Source organism: Jaculus jaculus, chromosome 17, assembly GCF_020740685.1.
Source record: "Jaculus jaculus isolate mJacJac1 chromosome 17, mJacJac1.mat.Y.cur, whole genome shotgun sequence".
NCBI lineage: Eukaryota > Metazoa > Chordata > Mammalia > Rodentia > Dipodidae > Jaculus > Jaculus jaculus.
Genome location: NC_059118.1, coordinates 15,896,417 through 15,913,783, shown reverse-complemented (window position 1 = coordinate 15,913,783; position 17,367 = coordinate 15,896,417). Strand labels below are relative to the sequence as shown.

Below are 17,367 nucleotides of genomic sequence, written 5' to 3'. Positions count from 1 at the left end.
ATATATTTAATAATAATAAAAGGGACTGACAAGACCTTATTTTAAATCTCCATCTGCCAAAAAATTTCAGTTTTAACAAAGATTATAAGAGTTATGATTGTTCTGGTTCATTGACGATGAGGGATATAACTCTCTGTTTTGGTTGTTCAAGGTAGGGTCTGGCTTTAGCTCAGGCTGACCTGGAATTCACTATGTAGTCTCAGTGTGGCCTGGAGGTTACAGCCATCCTCCTACTCTGCCTCCCTTGTGCTGGGATTAAAGGCATGTGCCACCACACCTGGCAGTAGTGTGATACTCTCCCTCCCCCACTTGAAGTAAGACATAAAAATTTTCTGAGATTTCTCTTATGCATCCCCTCTCAAACTTTTTTTCCCTTTTTTTGAGATTAGAATCTCATGAATACCAAGCAAAGCAGCGTTTTACCACTGAATTACATCCCTAACCTTTTTTCTGAGATAGGGTCTTGCCCATTCTGGCTTTGAGTTCACTCCATAGCTCAGGCTGGCCTGAAAGACGCCAATCCTCCTGCTCTACTATCTGTGATTAAAGGCCTGTGCTTTTGGAGCCGGGCGTGGTGGTGCACATCTTTAATCCCAGCACTTGGGAGGCACAGGTAGGTGGATCACTGTGAATTCAAGGACACCCTGATACTACGTAGTAAATTCCAGGTCAGCCTAAGCTAGAGTGAAACCCTACTTCAAAAAACAAGGCCTGTGCTTTTTATACATTTTAAAGATATTTGTAGCCAGATCTATAGTAGAGAAATTATCTGTATACTTTTAAGTCATTTGCTAGGGTAAGGCCAATCTACAGGTTTCCTCCTAATAACAGATATTTAACTGGCACACAGTATTTTATGTTTCACAAATACATATGCTTGGATTACAGACAGTTTTACCTACTACATTTAATAAGTACTTTGGGGGGAGGGTATTTTTGAGGTAAGGTCTCACTCCAGCCCAGGCTGACTTGGAACTTACACTGTATATGTAGTTCTATGCTGAACTGGAACTTAAGACAGTCTTCCTACCTCTGCCTCTCAAGTGCTAGGGTTAAAGGTGTGCGAAATCATGCCCAGCTTAGACTAAAATTTTTGCATGATCAGCCTTACTTAATTATATTATCAATTTTTTATGAACGTGGTGTCACTGATCAAAGGAGTTTTAGCCTATAAAACATGGGCTTTTTCTTTCTCCTATTATAACTTTATATACATGGCCTGCTTTCTCTAGAAATAACATGTTTCACTTGGCAATGATGCCCTCTCCCCTCTCCCCTCTCCCCTCTCCCCTCTCCAAATTGATGTTTGGATTTCATGTGGTGGCATGTACTTGTAACCCCAGCACTATGGGAAGCTGAAACAGGAAGATAGTGTTCAAAGCCAGCCTGAGCCAGATTTTCTCTTTAAAGTGGGGGATTGTGTTTATTTAATTTTGTTTTTTGAGGTAGGGTCTCACTCTAGCTTAGGCTGACCTGGATTTCACTATTTATTTAGGCTCAGGGTGACCTTGAACTCACTGTGACCCTCCTATCTCTGCCTTCTGAGTGCTGGGATTAAAATAAGTGTGTGCCACCACACCTGGCTGTTTGTTTAAATTTTAATTACTTATTTCCTTGTGTACATGTATGTACACATGTATGACAGGGTCTTTACCTGTGCCATTGTGTGTCTAGTTTTATAAGGGTGCTGGGGAATTAAAGCTAGCAGGCTTTGCAAGTAAGTGCCTTTAAGTGCTGAGTCAGCTTCCCATCCCTGGTTATTAAATAGTTATCATAAAATATGTAGTAGGGAAGGGAAAGATGGTCAAGCTTTATGAGGATTTTTAACTTCAAGTCATGTGGATATCCACTGGAGTGATTTCCTATAACAGAGTGCTGATTTGACATAATTTAAGTGGATCAGTTTGGCTGTTTTGTGTAAATCGTGTTCGTTAAGGACAAAAGTAGACCAAAGGCTGTTGGTTGTGATCTGAGGAGATGGCTCAGTTCATAAAGCACTTGCTGCACCAGTGTGAGGACTGAAATATTGATCCCCAGGGCTCATGTAAATGCTGAATGGGTATGGCATTTATAAAATTCCGTCACTTGGTAGGTGGAGATGGGATTTCCAGGGAAGCTGGCTGTGTAGACTAGTTTTGGGTTCTACTTAGAGACCTTGCCTGTGGTCAAGGAGGACACCTGATGTCAACTTCTGGCCTCTGCATGCACACATATGTAAAAAATGTTGAATAATCCAGCCAAGAGATTACGGTCATTTGCACATAAAAGTTGGGGGTGAAAAAGTACAGCTAGTAGGCTGGAAAGATTACTCAGTGGTTAAAGTGCTTGCCTGCAAAGTCTAATTCTGGTTCGATTCCCCAGTACCCACGTAAAGCCAGATACACAATGTGGACCATATATTTGAAGTTTGTTTGCAGTGGCTAGAGGCCCTGGAATATCCATATTCTCTTTCTCTCAAAAAAAAAAAAAAAAAATCCCTGAGTAAAGCCAAGTGTGGTGGTGCACACCTTTGATCCCAGCACTTGGTAGGCAGAGGTAGGAGGATTGCTGTGAATTCAAGGCCACCCTGAGAATACATAGTGCATTCCAGGTCAGTTTCGGCTAGAGTAAGACCCTACCTCGAAGAACCAAAAAAAGAAAGAAAGAAAAAAAAAAAAAAAGGCAACAGAATTTGCTGATGGTTTAGATAGGAGGGCATGTCCAAAAAGAATTCTGATTCTAATCCTTGTAGTTTTCATATTAAGCCTTATGGGTTAGAAAAGTTCTGGTTAATCATTTTACTGTGTTCATTTTCATAGAAACTAAATTTATACCAGAAGTCTGGATTGTTGCCAGTTTATAGGAGTGGACTATATGTATTCATAGTGACTTGGTTCTTGTCATATCTTCTCAGCACCATGGTGCCTTCTGAGTCCATCTGAAAAGAGAAGCTTCTCTAACCAAAAGTGAGAGTAGCATTAATATTAATGTATGGGTATGAACATTAAAAGAAGTGCTTACTGGGAAGTTTGGTGAGCATAGTATATACATTTATTCAGACATCAGCAGATGTTACACCCCTAGGGCTTATGACTACCCCTGCTGTAGGCTTTCAGTATCAGGGATGTATTCCCTCCTATGAAGCGGGCTTCCAGTCCAATTAGAGGGCAGTTGGTTTCCCCATAACAGATGTGCTGCCATTGTACCTGTTGGCTCATTTGGCCTGGCTAGCCAAATATAAGGCTTGCAGTGTCCACTGCTGAGTATCTCCACTGGTGATTTTTCTCTTTCCCATTTAACTGCATGCAATGTGGCTTTTTCCAGCTTTCGGTCAGCTGGTCTACATGGAGGAGGTTTTCAGCTCAGCTCCAGCAGGATTTCTCAGTGACCTTGTAGCCCAAGTATGTGGAGTCTTCAGCAATAGGGTCTTAGCATCTATTCCTGGTGGGAAACCATGGGCCTCAGCAATGGCCTGTAATATTTTGGGGGTATCAGGGACCTCTCTGGTCAACAACTCACTCTAGAGTATCCCATCCTTGGCACTGAAAATTTTCTAGTAACAATCTATGGCTCCTGTGTGTTCCATTGTCCAAAAAAGTAGGTTTCCAAATGACTTATTTATATCCTCTTAGGTTTTGATTAGCCCTCCCTCCACCTTTTCATTACTCAGTCTCTTCCCCTGACCTCACTTAGGCCTTTCCACCCCCATTAATCTGTTCTTCTACTTACATATATACAATACCATCCTATTAAGTACACCCCTTTCCTTTCTATTCCCTGTATATCCCCTTTCTAGCTTACTGGCCTCTGCTACTGAGTTCCTACTCACACAGAAGTCCAATCATTTGTAGCTAGGGTCCACATACAAGAGAGAACATGTGATGCTTGGCTTTCTGGGCCTGGGTTACTTCACTTTAGTATATATAATCCTTTCCAGTTCCATCCATGCTTTGTTTATTTTTATTTTTTTGAGAGCAACAGACAAAGAGGCAGATAGAGAATGGGCACACACCAGGGCCTCCAGCCACTGCAAACAAACTCCACATGCATGCATCACCTTGTGCATCTGGCTTACTTGGGTTCTGGGGAATTGAGCCTTGAACCTGGGTCGTTAGACTTCACAGGCAAGCACTTAACCACTAAGCCGTCTCCCTAGCTCTTAAAAAATATTTTTATTTATTTATTTGCTTGAGACAGAGGAAGAGGCAGATAGAATGGGTACTTCCAGGTCTTTGGCCACTGCAAATGACCTCCAGACACATGTGCCACCTTGTGCATCTGGTTATGTGGTTACTAGGGAATCGAACCTGGGTCCTTAGGTTTTGCAGGCAAGCACCTTAATCACTTAATCACTAAGCCATCTCTCCAGCCCCTAAAATCTTTTTAAACATTGATAATCTTATACGGTATTATCTTTTCTTTTTCTTTCTCACTCTAGCCCAGGCTGACGTAGAACTTCCTCTGTAGCTCCAGGCTGGCCTTGAACTCATAGTGATCCTTAAGCTTCCTGAGTGCACCCCTGCTCCCGGCCTTCCTGTTTGTGTATGTCATCCCTGGGCTAGGCTAGGAATGTAAACCCAAATAAGACCCTGTAATTAATTCCCCACAGTGTACTAATCTTGAATAGGTAGCTCTGTTAGTCTGCCCTTCTTCTCTACCTTCTCCCTCCCACCCTCCCTCCTTTATACGTGGGGTAGGGGGACGACCCACACACCAGGATCTCCTATCATTGGAAATGAATGCCCACCCGGCTTTATATGGGCGGCTGGGAAATTGAACCCTGGCCTAGCAAGCTTTTCAATCTAGTTCTTTTCACTGTTGAGCCATCTCTCTACTCCCTTGACTTTTTCTTAATACTTTGTTTATAGGTATTATTTGGAATCATCATATTTTGTATTTGGATTAATGTTTCTCGGTACATAAGGTCAAAAATTGTCCCTAAGTGAAGCATTTTCCTTAGGTATCAGAATCCTTGGAAAATAACATTCTAGATACATCAGTGATCACAAAGTAGAACCTAGTAGAGACTTACATATGTATGTGGATGTATACACACAAACACAACTCCATAGCAGTCTTCACTTCTTAAAATAGCAAGATTATCTGGGTATGGTGGCACACACCTTTTAATCCCAGCACTTGGGAGGCAGAGGTAGGAGGATTCGTACGAGTTCAAGGCCACTCCTAGGCTCCAGAGTGAATTCCAGGTCAGCCTGGGCTAGAGGGAGACCCTACCTCGAGAAAAAGATAACAAGATTGGGGCTGAAGAGATAGTTTAGTGGTTAAAGCGCTTGACTGCAAAGCCTAGACCCAGGTTTGATTCTCCAGAACCCACATTAGCCAGATGCACATGTTGGCCCATGCATCTGTAGTTCATTTGTAGTAGCTAGAGGCCTTGAGGCACCCATCCATTTCCTCCCTCCCTCCATCCCCCCTCTCATAAATAAATAAATAAAAAATAAATGATTTTTCCCCCCTCAGGGTGGCCTTGAACTCACGGCAATCCTTCTACCTCTTCCTCCCCAGTGCTGGGATTAAAGGCATGCACCATCACCCCCAGCTTTGAAATATGTACATACACACACACACAAGATTATTTTTCAAACTTTTTGTCATTTCCTCTTTAACCAGTTTTCTGTGGTTGAGAACTAGACATGCTGCTTATTTCTGCTGTAATTGTAGGCATGGGCAGTACTTTAATCTTGCACAGCTAGGATTGGAATATATATATAAGGGCTTTCTGTATTTTAATGTACTGTATAAGTCACTGTGTGGTAAGAATTTTAGGTGCATTAACATTCTGCTAACTTTGTAGGACTTACATACAGTATCTACATGACTACCAAAAGGTTTAATAAAAAAAAGTAGCTTAAAATTTGATTATACTATTTGTACCATGAATTCACTGCTTTTGATCTTCTCATGTCACAAAACCATATTAATTGTTACTAGTTGGTAGCAAAAGACCTCCCTGAAGCTACGTATGATGGCACTTGTAATCCTAGGATTTGTAAGACTGAGGCAGGAAGATTATGAGTTCAAGGCCAATGTGAGCAACATAGTAAGACCTCATCTTAAAAATAAAAGGGATAACCAAATTAATAAATGTGACAGAATAGGGGAGCTTCTTGAAAAGAGCAGAGGATTTGTATATTTGCAAGGGGGGTAGGGAGCAAGAGTGAGAGAGAGAATATAGGTGGTCCAGGGCCTCTTGCCACTTTGAACCTCCACATGTATATGCCACTTTGTGCCTCTGGATTAACATGGGTAGTGGGAAATTGAACCAAGCCCATTAGCCTTTGCAAAGCAAGCACCTTTAACTGCTGTGCCATCTCTCCAGCCCAAAATTTTATGTGTGTGTGTGTGTGTGTGTGTGTGTGTGTGTGTGTGTGTGTGTGCGCGCGCGCATATATATTTGAGAGCAGGGAGGACAAGCGAGAGGAAGTAGCAGTTATATAGAGCGAGAATGGGCACACCAGGGCCTTTTGCCACTGCATATGAACTCCAGATGCATGGACTACAACCAAAGTTCCTGTAGCAGCATTTTGCTTATTACTCCAGTTGTATTGAAAGCTGAATAACTGGACAGTTTTCTTTGAGCCAAAGCTGGGAGTGAGCGGGGGAAGGCTGGAGAGGTGGGTTAGTGGATAAAGTGAGGACCTCAGTTCAGATCCCCAAAACCCACTTAAAATGCTGGCCATGGTGGCACACACCTGTGATCCCAGCACTGGGGAGACATGGAGTCCCTGTGATTTCACTGATTAGCTACTCTACCCAGATCAATCAGTTTGTTTAATGAGAGAGCATGTATCAAAGTCTAAGGTAAAGAGCAACTGAGAAAGACCTCCACACACAATTGACCTCTGGCCTCCACACACACATGCACATGCAGTGTGTGTGTGGGGAGGGAGATGTTTTCTAGTAGGTCTTAGTGATGCATGCCTTTCATCTTTGCATTTGGGAAGCAGAAGCCAGAGGATTAAAAAGGGTTTTTTTTTTTTGGTTTTTGTTTTTCAAGGTAGGGTCTCACTCTAGCTCAGGCTGACCTGGAATTCATTATGTAGTCTCAGGGTGGCCTCGCACTCATGGTGATCCTCCCGAGTGCTGGGATTAAAGGTGTGCACCACCATACTACTCCTGGCTTAAGTTTTTTTGTTTTTTTTTTAATATTTTACTTATTTATTTATTTGAGAGAAAGAGAATGGGCACACCAGAGCCCTCTAGCTACTGCAAACGAACTCCACCTTGTTCATCTGGTTTATGTGAGTACTGGGGAATTACACGTCGAACCAGGGTCCTTAGGTTTCACAGACAGGTGCCTAATTACTAAGCCATCTCTCCAGCCCAGGGTTTTTTTTTTTTTAAATATAAAATCAAAAATAAATGAGAAGGTATTTAAAAAATTTTGTGTTTGGAACAAAAGATTATTCTACAACATTTTTAACTATATGACACATGGAAGAAAATTTAAAGACATATTTTCTGGGCTGGAAAAAATAGCTTAGCTGTCAAAGGCGCTTGCTTGCAAAGCTTAAAGGCCTGGGTTCGATTCCTCAGTACCCATATAAAGCCAGATGTACAAAGTGGCACATGTGTCGTGAACTTGTTTGCAGTGGTAGAATACTGTAGTGTACCCATACTCTCGCTCTTTCTCTCCTTCTCTCTCTGTCTCTCATGGCCTTCCTCCTTCCTTTTTTTTTTTTTTTTTTTTTTTGGTTTTTCGAGGTAGGGTCTCACTCTAGCCCAGGCTGACCTGGAATTCACTATTGTGTCTCAGGGTGGCCTGGAACTCACGGCGATCCTCCTGCCTCTGCCTCCCAAGTGCTGGGATTAAAGGCGTGCACCACCACACCCGGCTTCCTCCTTCCCTTTTTCTACCCCTCCCTCGGTGACCTGTCTTGCAATTAAATAAATAAAGATATTTCTTTAGACTGTGTCAGATTTATAGTTACCACTTTACTAGATCAAGAGAAGTATAAATTTTTAATTTTTAATTTTCTCTTTTAGGGTTATGCCCAGCCAAGTCTTCAGTATATACAGGGACAGCAGATTTTCACAGCGCACCCACAAGGAGTGGTGGTACAGCCAACCGCAGCTGTGACTACAATAGTTGCACCAGGCCAGCCCCAGTCCTTACAGCCAGTAAGATATATTTCAGTTGCTAAACTCTTGTTGGTTGTATTCAAGATTTTAGTTTGTTCTGGTTTTTACTATGTTTTTATTTTAATTTATGTAGTCACCATTTACTTGGGCACTGTGATGTTCTCATGTACTCATCCATTGTGATAAAACCCTTTTTTGAAAAGTCTGTGGAATTTATATCTGTGTTAATTGGTGTATATTTTGTTCCTAGGTTCTTTTTGGTTTGCTGCTTACCCTGACTAACCCTAAAATTTATTTATGTATTTGTTTTTTTGAGGGTCTTACTCTAACCCAGGCTGACTTGGAATTTATTATGTAGTCTCAGCCTGGTCTTGAACTCATGGCAATCCTCCTACCTCTGCCTTTGCTGGGATTAAAGGTGTTCACAACCATACTTGGCAAACTTTTTGGTTAAGCAAATCTTTATTCAAAGTGTAAGTAACTCCTTCCCCAAAAAAAGAAAGTCAAAGAAAAGAAAAGCTTTCCATGACAAAGCAGAATCCTAAAGTAATATTTTTTAGACTAAAATAGCAAGCATGGTGGTGCATGACCTTAATCCTAGCATATGGAAGACATAGACTTTAAAATATTTTTATTTTTATTTATTTATTGCCACCTTGTGCATCTGGCTAATGTGGGTCCTTTGGCTTTATGGGCAAATACCTTAACTGCTAAGCCTGACATAGGGTTTAAGGTCAGACTAGGCTACATAGTTGAGATCCTTCCTCAAAAAAAATTTTTTTTTTTCCCTAAACTAGCTATTTTATTTTTATTTTCTTTCTTTTGGGGGGAGGGCTTTCGAGATAGGGTCTCACTCTGGCCCAGGCTGACCTGGAATTCACTGTGTAGTCTCACGGTGGCTTCAAACTCATGGTATCCCTCCTACCTCTGCCTCCTGAGTGCTGGGATTTATTTATTTATGCATTTATTATTTGAGAATGACACAGAGAGAATGGGCGCACCAGGGCCTCCAGCCAGTGCAAACGAACTCTGGATGTATGCGCCACCTTGTGCATCTGGCTTACGTGGGTCCTGGTGAATCAAGCCTCGTTCCGGGATCCTTAAGCTTCACAAGCAAGCATTTAACTGCTAAACCATCTCTCCAGCTCCCCCCCACACCCTTTTTTTTTTACATGGTGTAGGGTCTCACACTAGTCCAGGCTGTCCTGGAATTGACAATGTAGTCTCAGGGTAATGTTGAACTCATGGTGATTCTCCTACTTCAGCCTCCCCAGTGCTGGGATTAAAGGCATGTGCCACCATTCCTGACTAGACTAGATATTTATTATTGAGTACTGGAATATGATACTGTAAATAGACTAGGCTAGTTATACAGAATTACATGTTAAGAGCCAGGCGTGGTAGCCTACACCTTTAATCCTAGCACTCTGACTCGGGAGGCAGAGGTAGGAAGATTGCTGTGAGTTCAAGGCCACCCTTGAGACTACATAGTGAATTCCAGGTCATCCTGGGCCAGAGTGAGATCCTACCTCGAAAACCCCACCTCCCTCCCCCTCAAAAAGAATTACATGTTTTACATGTTAACTAAATATTTTGTATAATATGTACAAAGTAAAGAGAAGCTTTTGATATTCTGCAACATATACAAGGATATGGTTTGGAGTTACTGATTTTCAATAAAATGGGAAGTAGGAGGTTGGCATAGGAAGCAATTATAAGACTAAACAGAATAGCATGATCAGGATAGACTGATGCACAAATGGCGCATGCATCTGGAGTTTGTCTGCAGTAGCTGGAGGCTACTCTGTCTGTCTCTCTCTTTCTCCCTCCCTCCCTCTCTCTCTCTCTTAATTTCTCCTTGCAAATAAATAAAAATATTTTTTAGGGCTGGAGAGATGGCTTAGTGGTTAAGGCATTTGCCTGTGAAGCCTAAGGACCCAGGTTCGGTTCTCCAGATCTCACATAAACCAGATGCATAAGGTGGCATATGTGTCTGGAGTTTGCTTGCAGTGCCTAGAGGCCCTGGTGCACCTATTCTCTCTCCCTCTCCCCCCCCTCCAGTATTTATTAAAAATTTTAATTAAGTTAAAAATTAAAAATAAATTGGAGGATCGCCATGAGTTCGAGGTCAGCCTGGGCCAGAGTGAGACCCTACCTTGAGAAACAAAAAACAAACACAAAAAAATTTTTAAAAAGGAGTGGCACTGCCTTTAATCCCAGCAATTCGAATGCTGAGGTAGGAGGATCACCATGATTAGAACTCACCTTGAGGTTAAATAGTGAATTTCAGGTTAACCTGTACCAAACCAAAAAAACCAAAAAAAAAAAATATATATATATATTTTAATTGTTTTAGACTATAAAAATTATTTTAGACAAGCAAAAGTCTATTTGGTACTTAATTGCTAACTTTCCCCTACTTGGAAATTATTCTTTCTCTCCTCAAATCCTTAAACACCTTTATCTGTGCCATTTGTTCCTTCCCCCTTTTTTTTGGTTGGGGGGAAGAGTAAAAAGGAGTTTACTGTATTTAAGATTGTAAGGTTATTTAACAGAACTTAAGAGCCAAGGATATATAGCTAGATCTCCAACACTAGCCAAAATCAAGATCATTATGCCTATTCTCAAAGCTCTTTCTCTGGAGATAGTCTTATTTCTGCTTCCCTCTGACTTCAGGCTGGTGTCTCTACACACCAACTTTGTTTGCCTCCTGTGTAACTGGCAGAAGACAGGTGCTCCATAGCTTGAAAAAAAACTTTCAGTTAGAAGTTTCAGTAGCCTTACCCATTGCGTGTAGCAATTCCATGTTCTTAGAAAGAAAACATGTGACTTCATTGAACCAGCTTGGCTGTGTCAGCTGTGGTGATGGTGGACAGATGTGTATCTTACGTATTAACTAGGTGTCCAGGGCCCACTCCTGTGGAAGAGTGTTCTTGGAAAATGGGTCGTGTGCCATAACAAAGATGCTCCACAATATCTACTGCAGCTTGCAGGCTTATCAAATGAAAGACCCAAACTTACTTTAGTCCATCTTTAAGAGCCCTTGTTCTTTTTGCTATGTTATAGATCATTCCAAGCATTCCATTTGAGATCACTGTTTCTGCTTCCTATAAAAGAGAATGGGGGCTGGAGAGATGGCTTAGCGGTTAAGCGCTTGCCTGTGAAGCCTAAGGACCCCGGTTCGAGGCTCGGTTCCCCAGGTCCCGCGTTAGCCAGATGCACAAGGGGGTGCACGCGTCTGGAGTTTGTTTGCAGAGGCTGGAAGCCCTGGCGCGCCCATTCTCTCTCTCTCTCTCTCTCTCTCTCTCTCTCTCTCTCTCTCTCTCTCTTTCTGTGTCTGTCGCTGTCAAATAAATAACTTAAAAAAAAAACTGCTTAAAATGGAAAAGAGATAAACTTCAGCCTTTAAAAAATAAATAAATAAATAAATAAAAGAGAATGGTCTTATATCAGGGTATCCCCAAGAAAACATACTACATATCCAAAATAAGATCATTTCAGTTATTATTTATTTGTTTATTGGAGGTAGGGTTTCACTCTAACCCAGTCTGACCTGGAATTCATTATGTAGTTTCAGGGTGAACTTGTACTCACAGTAATCCTCCTACCTCTGCCTCCCGAGTTCTGGCATTAAAGGCGTGTGTGTGCCTCCATGCCCAGCTTTTGTATCTTTTGTTTTTTAAAAGTTTTTTCTTTTCTCCCCCCTCACCCCAAGGTAGGGTCTCTAGCCCAGGCTGACCTGGAATTCACTATGGAGTCTCAGGGTGCCCTATCTGTACCTTTTTTTTGTATGTGTGAGGAAATGAGTCTTAAGCTGAGCCCAGAAGTTAATTACATTGAGTAGGATAGGTAGAAGTATGCACAGTGTAGGAATGCTCACAAGACCCATGTTTGCTTAAGAGTGAACATAGTATCTGTGACCCTTTTAACTTTCCTAAGGTAAAGCTGAAAAAAATATTATTTATTAATTGGCTTAGGTAGAAGGAATATTGATAGAGATTTTGTGTATATATATATATATATATATATATATATATATATATATATATAATAAAATCTATAAATCTATAAAATATATATAAAATATAAATCTATAAAATCTAATATTCCTTCTATCTAAGCCAATTAATAAATAAATATATATATATATATAGATACCTACATATATATGTATATGTATTTTTTCATGCTGGTTATATTAATTTGCTAAGGCTTCTGTAACAAAATACCATAGACGGGGGTATCTTAAACAACAGAAATTAATTTCCCAACAGTCTGGAGACTGGAAGTCCAAAGTGCTCATAAGGTTTGTTTCTCTTGAGACCTCTCTTATCGGCTGTGTCCTCTTTAAGACCTTTTCTCTGTAACCATCCTTTGTTGTTTTGTTTATTGCTTTTCCAAGGTAGAGTTATACTCTATTCCGGACTGACCTGGACTTTGTCTGTCATCCCAGGCTGGCCTCACATTCATGGTGATCTTCCTACCTTGGCCTGACTAGTACTTGTTTTTGTTATAAAAATGAAGTCTAGCCGGGTGTGGTGGCGCACACCTTTAATCCCAGCACTCGATAGGCAGAGGTAGGAGGATTGCCTTGAGTTCAAGGCCATCCTGAGACTCCATAGTGAATTCCAGGTCAGCCTGGGCTAGAGTGAGACCCTACCTCGGGGAAAAAAAAACAAAAAACAAAATGAAGTCTACCTAAAGCCCATTTGGCTAATCAGTATCCTAGTGTTGTTAAATGTCATTTAGGCTTTTTAAAATTTTTATTTATTTATTTATTTATATTTTTGAGGTAGGGTTTTACTCTAGCCCAGGTTGACCTATGTAATCTCAAAATAGCTTCAAACTTTCAGTGATCCTCTTATCTCTGCCTCCCCACTGCTGGTATTATAGGCGTGTGCTACCACGTCTGGCTCACTTTACCATATTTTAGGTTTTAAAATATTTATATGTAATATTTTAGTTGTGAATCTGGAGAGATCCCTAAAGCTCTTATCTATATGTATTGTTTTCTTAGCCATTCTCTGGTTTTACTTTTCTTTGGCATTATTCAGAGGACCTAGATGTATACTTTTTATATTGCTTAAGTAAGCATTTTATACTACTGAAGTATATTAAAAGAGATGTCATTAATCACATATATATATATTTTTTAGCCTGAAATGGTTGTAACAAACAATCTTCTGGATCTGCCACCCCCCTCGCCTCCTAAACCAAAAACCATTGTCTTACCTCCCAACTGGAAGACAGCACGAGATCCAGAAGGGAAAATTTACTACTACCATGTGATTACAAGGTAAGAAAAGGGCATTTCCTTAGCACCCTCCTCTTACCTCCTTCCGTGTCACAAGGCTGATGGGCTCATAACCCTGCTTGTCTTGTGGGGGTATTAGAACCATCTCAAGATCATGAAGGCACCAGTCAATTCGAAAGGATAGGTTTTTTGTTTGTTTGTTTGTTTGTTTGTTTTTTGTTTTTGTAGTGTAGGGTCTCCTGAAGGTGTTCTACCAGTAAACTATATCCTAACCCTTTCCCCCCCACCTCTAAAAATTTACTTAGTGTTTCGAGGTAGGGTCTCACTGTAGCCTAGGCTGACCTGGAATTCACTATGCAGTCTCAGGGTGGCCTCAAACTCATGGCAATCCTCCTACTTCTGCCTCCCAAGTGCTAGGATTAAAAGTGTGTGCCACCAAACTCAGCTGAGTCTTTTTTTGTTTGTTTGTTTGTTTGTTTATTTATTTATTTATTTATTTGAGGTAGGGTCTCACTGTAGTCCAGGCTGACCTGGAATTCACTATATACTTTCAGGTTGGCCTTGAACTCATGGTGATCCTCCTACCACTGCCTCCCAAGTGCAATTTCTTTTCTTTCTTTTTCTTTTTCTTTTTTTCCTGGTTCAAATCAGTGGCTTTATTTCCATATTTAACCCTAGGAGTCCAAAACAGACTGATGTCCATGGGCATAATTTAAATGTAACAAAGAGAAACCATGTACACTGAGGAAAGGAAAGGGGAAAGGAAAAAGGGACTTTGTTCATACCAACGTTTTCCTGTTTTGAAGTTTATGAGTAATGAGACTAAACACATCTTTTCCCAATCTAACTTAGGATGCAATAATACAAATCTTATGACATCATAAGTTGTCTTTATGGAGAAGACATAAATTTTTTAAATGGGTGTAACCATATTTCTGGTGAACTGGCTGCATGGTAGCCCTGGCTCCAACAGTTTCTTTTATTTTGTTGTCATCATCTTTTCCTCCTATTATAATTGCCTTGTGTAGGTAGTGATAGGCACTACTAGGTTATGGATGTTCAGGCCATTTTGTGTCTGGAGGAGCGCATTGTAAGGAGTCCTATCCTTCCTTTGGCTCTTACATTCTTTCCACCACCTCTTCTGCAGTGGACCCTGAGCCTTGGAAGTTGTGTTAGAGAGGTTTCAGTGCTGAGCACTCCTCTTTCACTCCTCAGCTCCATGGTGCCTTTTGAGTCATCCCAGAGGTCACTGCCATTTGAAAAGAGAAGCTTCTCTAACCAAATGTGAGAGTAGCATTAATAATATGTGGGTATGAACATTAAGAAAAGTGCTTTTGGGCCAGTTTGGTGAGCATAATGTATGCATTTAGCCAGACACTAGCAGGTGTTATACCCCTAGGGCTCATGGCTAGTCTAGACTCACTGCTGATGTTAAAGCTATCAGAAGTATGTGTTAAGTTCATCAACCCTGTGTTAGGAGTCCTGTTTTCTACCCATGACAGCATGGCTGTTTGTTCTTCTTTCTAGGCAGACTCAGTGGGATCCTCCTACTTGGGAAAGCCCAGGAGATGATGCCAGCCTTGAACATGAAGCTGAGATGGACCTGGGAACCCCAACTTATGATGAAAATCCCATGAAGGTAAGTATGGCTTATATGTGTTTCCTGATCTTTTGTGAGTCTGTTTCTGTTATTCACAAAGGCTAGTAGCCACTTGATCTTCATTTTTCCTTATTCTGAAAAACATGTGAAGATTTTTGTGTCAAGGTGAAGATGGAATTTGTACAAGTCAGCTTCATGTTGCGGGGATGAATATCCAACTAAACACAATCTAATGGGGAGGAAGGGATTTATTTCAGGGGAATAAATCCAAGGAAGTTCCATCAGTGGCAGAAGAAACTGGCTCCCATTCATAAATCCAAGCAGAGAAAAACTAACACCAGCCAGCAAACACCAAAAAAAGAAAGAAAGAGAGAGAGAGAGAGAGAGAGAAAAGGATCTACCAATGGCAGCAAGGAGGACCCACCAGGGTTCAAACTCTCTGAATAACTTTGGCTGGAATTGAGATCCATCCCCAGTGATAGCCCATCCAGCGAGGTGGCTGGAGACTCAAGTAACAAGTTTTAACACTTGAGTCAGTGGGGGGGACATACATTCAAACTACCACATTCTGCCCCTTGTCCCTGTAGACTCATAATCATCTCATAGTGTAAATTGTATTTAGTCCAATTTCCCATAAACTTTACCAACTTTTAGACTTTCTCTTAAATATGAGTTCTGTAAAGTCAAAACAAGTTACCTCCTTACAACATATAATGGCACAGAGCAAATATTTCCATTGCTGTAAGGCATAACAAGGAGAGACCAAACCAATGTAGAAACTATAGCCATCAGATAAATATCAAACATCTGCTGTAGTCTAAGTCTGACAAAAACTTTACTGAGCTATCTCCAAAACATATTTACATACTTACTTGGTGTGTGTGTGTGTATAGGTGTGCACCATGTTTTATATTAGGCTTAGCTGGGTAGTGTGGGAATTGAATGGCTGACAGGCTTTTGCAAGCAAACTCCTTTAACTGGAACCATCTTCCCAGCTGCCCCTCCACTTGTATTTTTTTTTGAGAGAGAGAGAGAAAGGGGCAGAGAGACAATGGCTTGGCCAGGGCTTGTAGCCACTGCAAATGAACTACAGCTGCATGCACCACCTTGTGCATCTGGCTTTTACGTGGATACTGGGGAATTAGGCCTCAGTCCTTAGGCTTTGTAGGCCTTAACCGCTAAGCCATCTCTCCAGCCCTTGCATAACTTCTTTTGGTTCATTAATTATTTCCATGTTCTTCTCTTTCTTTTTTTGGTTTGTTGTGTTTTTCAAGGTAGGGTTTCACTGTATCTCAGACTGAGCTGGATTTAGTCTCACGGTGGCCTTAAACTCATGGTAATCCTCCTACCTCGGCCTCCCAAGTGCTGGAGTTAAAGTTGTGCACCACCACACCTAGCTTCCATCTTCTTAAAAAAAAAAAAAAAGGTATTTATTTGCAAGTAGTGTAGGAGGAAGGAAATGGGTACACCATAGCTTCTTACCAGTGTAAAGGAACTCCAGATGCATAGACCACATTGTATATCTGGCTTTAAGTGGTTAGTGGGGAACCAGCCTGTCAGGCTTTCCAAGTGAGTGTCTTCCCTCTTCCTTCATAGTGAGATGCATTCCTTTCTTTTCTTTCTTTGCCTTTTTTGTTTTTGTTTTTGTTTTTTTGTGTGTTTGTTTGTTTTTCGATGTAGGGTCTCCCTTTAGCCTAGGATGACCTGGAATTCGCCATGTAATCTCAGGGTGGCTTTGAACTCTCAGCGATCCTCCTACCTCTGCCTTGCAAGTGCTAGGATTAAAGGTGTGCATTTTGCAGGTGGTTTCTTTTCATTATTTATTTATTTATTTGAGAGCGACAGAGAGAGAAAGAGGCAGAAAGAGAGAGAGAATGGGCGCACCAGGGCCTCCAGCCACTGCAAACGAACTCCAGACACGTGCACCCCCTTGTGCATCTGGCTATCGTGGGACCTGGGGAACCAAGCCTCGAACCGGGGTCCTTAGGCTTCACAGGCAAGCGCTTAACCGCTAAGCCATCTCTCCAGCCCTGCAGGTGGTTTCTTTTAAATATTTTATATTTTATTTTTATACTTAGTAGCAGAGGCCAGTAAGTTAAAAAGGAGACATAAAGGGTAGAGAAAGGAAGGGAGAAGGATACTTAATAGGTTGATATTGTATATATGTAATTACAATGATTGTAATGGGGAGGTAATATGATGGAGAATGGAATTTCAAATGGGAAAGTGTGGGGGTGGGGAGGGAGGGAATTACCATGGGATATATTTTATAATCATGGAAAATGTTAATAAAAATTAAAAAATAAAAAACTGATTGCCCCCAAAAAAATTTTTTATATTTTATTTTTATTTATTTATTTGAGAGAGAATGGCCTTTAGCCATTGCAAATGAACTCTAGACACATGTGCCACTTTGTGCATCTGGCTTACA

General features: G+C 41.0%; 1 protein-coding gene across 3 annotated transcripts in view; it reads left to right on the top strand.

Moving 5' to 3' along the window:
- Positions 1-17,367, top strand: part of Setd2 (SET domain containing 2, histone lysine methyltransferase) — a 135,906-nt gene that overhangs the window by 99,172 nt on the left and 19,367 nt on the right. For all 3 annotated transcript variants that reach the window (XM_004662037.3, XM_045136808.1, XM_045136809.1), the window contains exons 16-18: positions 7,987-8,121; positions 13,239-13,378; positions 14,864-14,975. In XM_004662037.3, the coding sequence (XP_004662094.1) occupies positions 7,987-8,121; positions 13,239-13,378; positions 14,864-14,975 (387 nt within the window). The remainder of the gene's footprint in view (positions 1-7,986; positions 8,122-13,238; positions 13,379-14,863; positions 14,976-17,367) is intronic.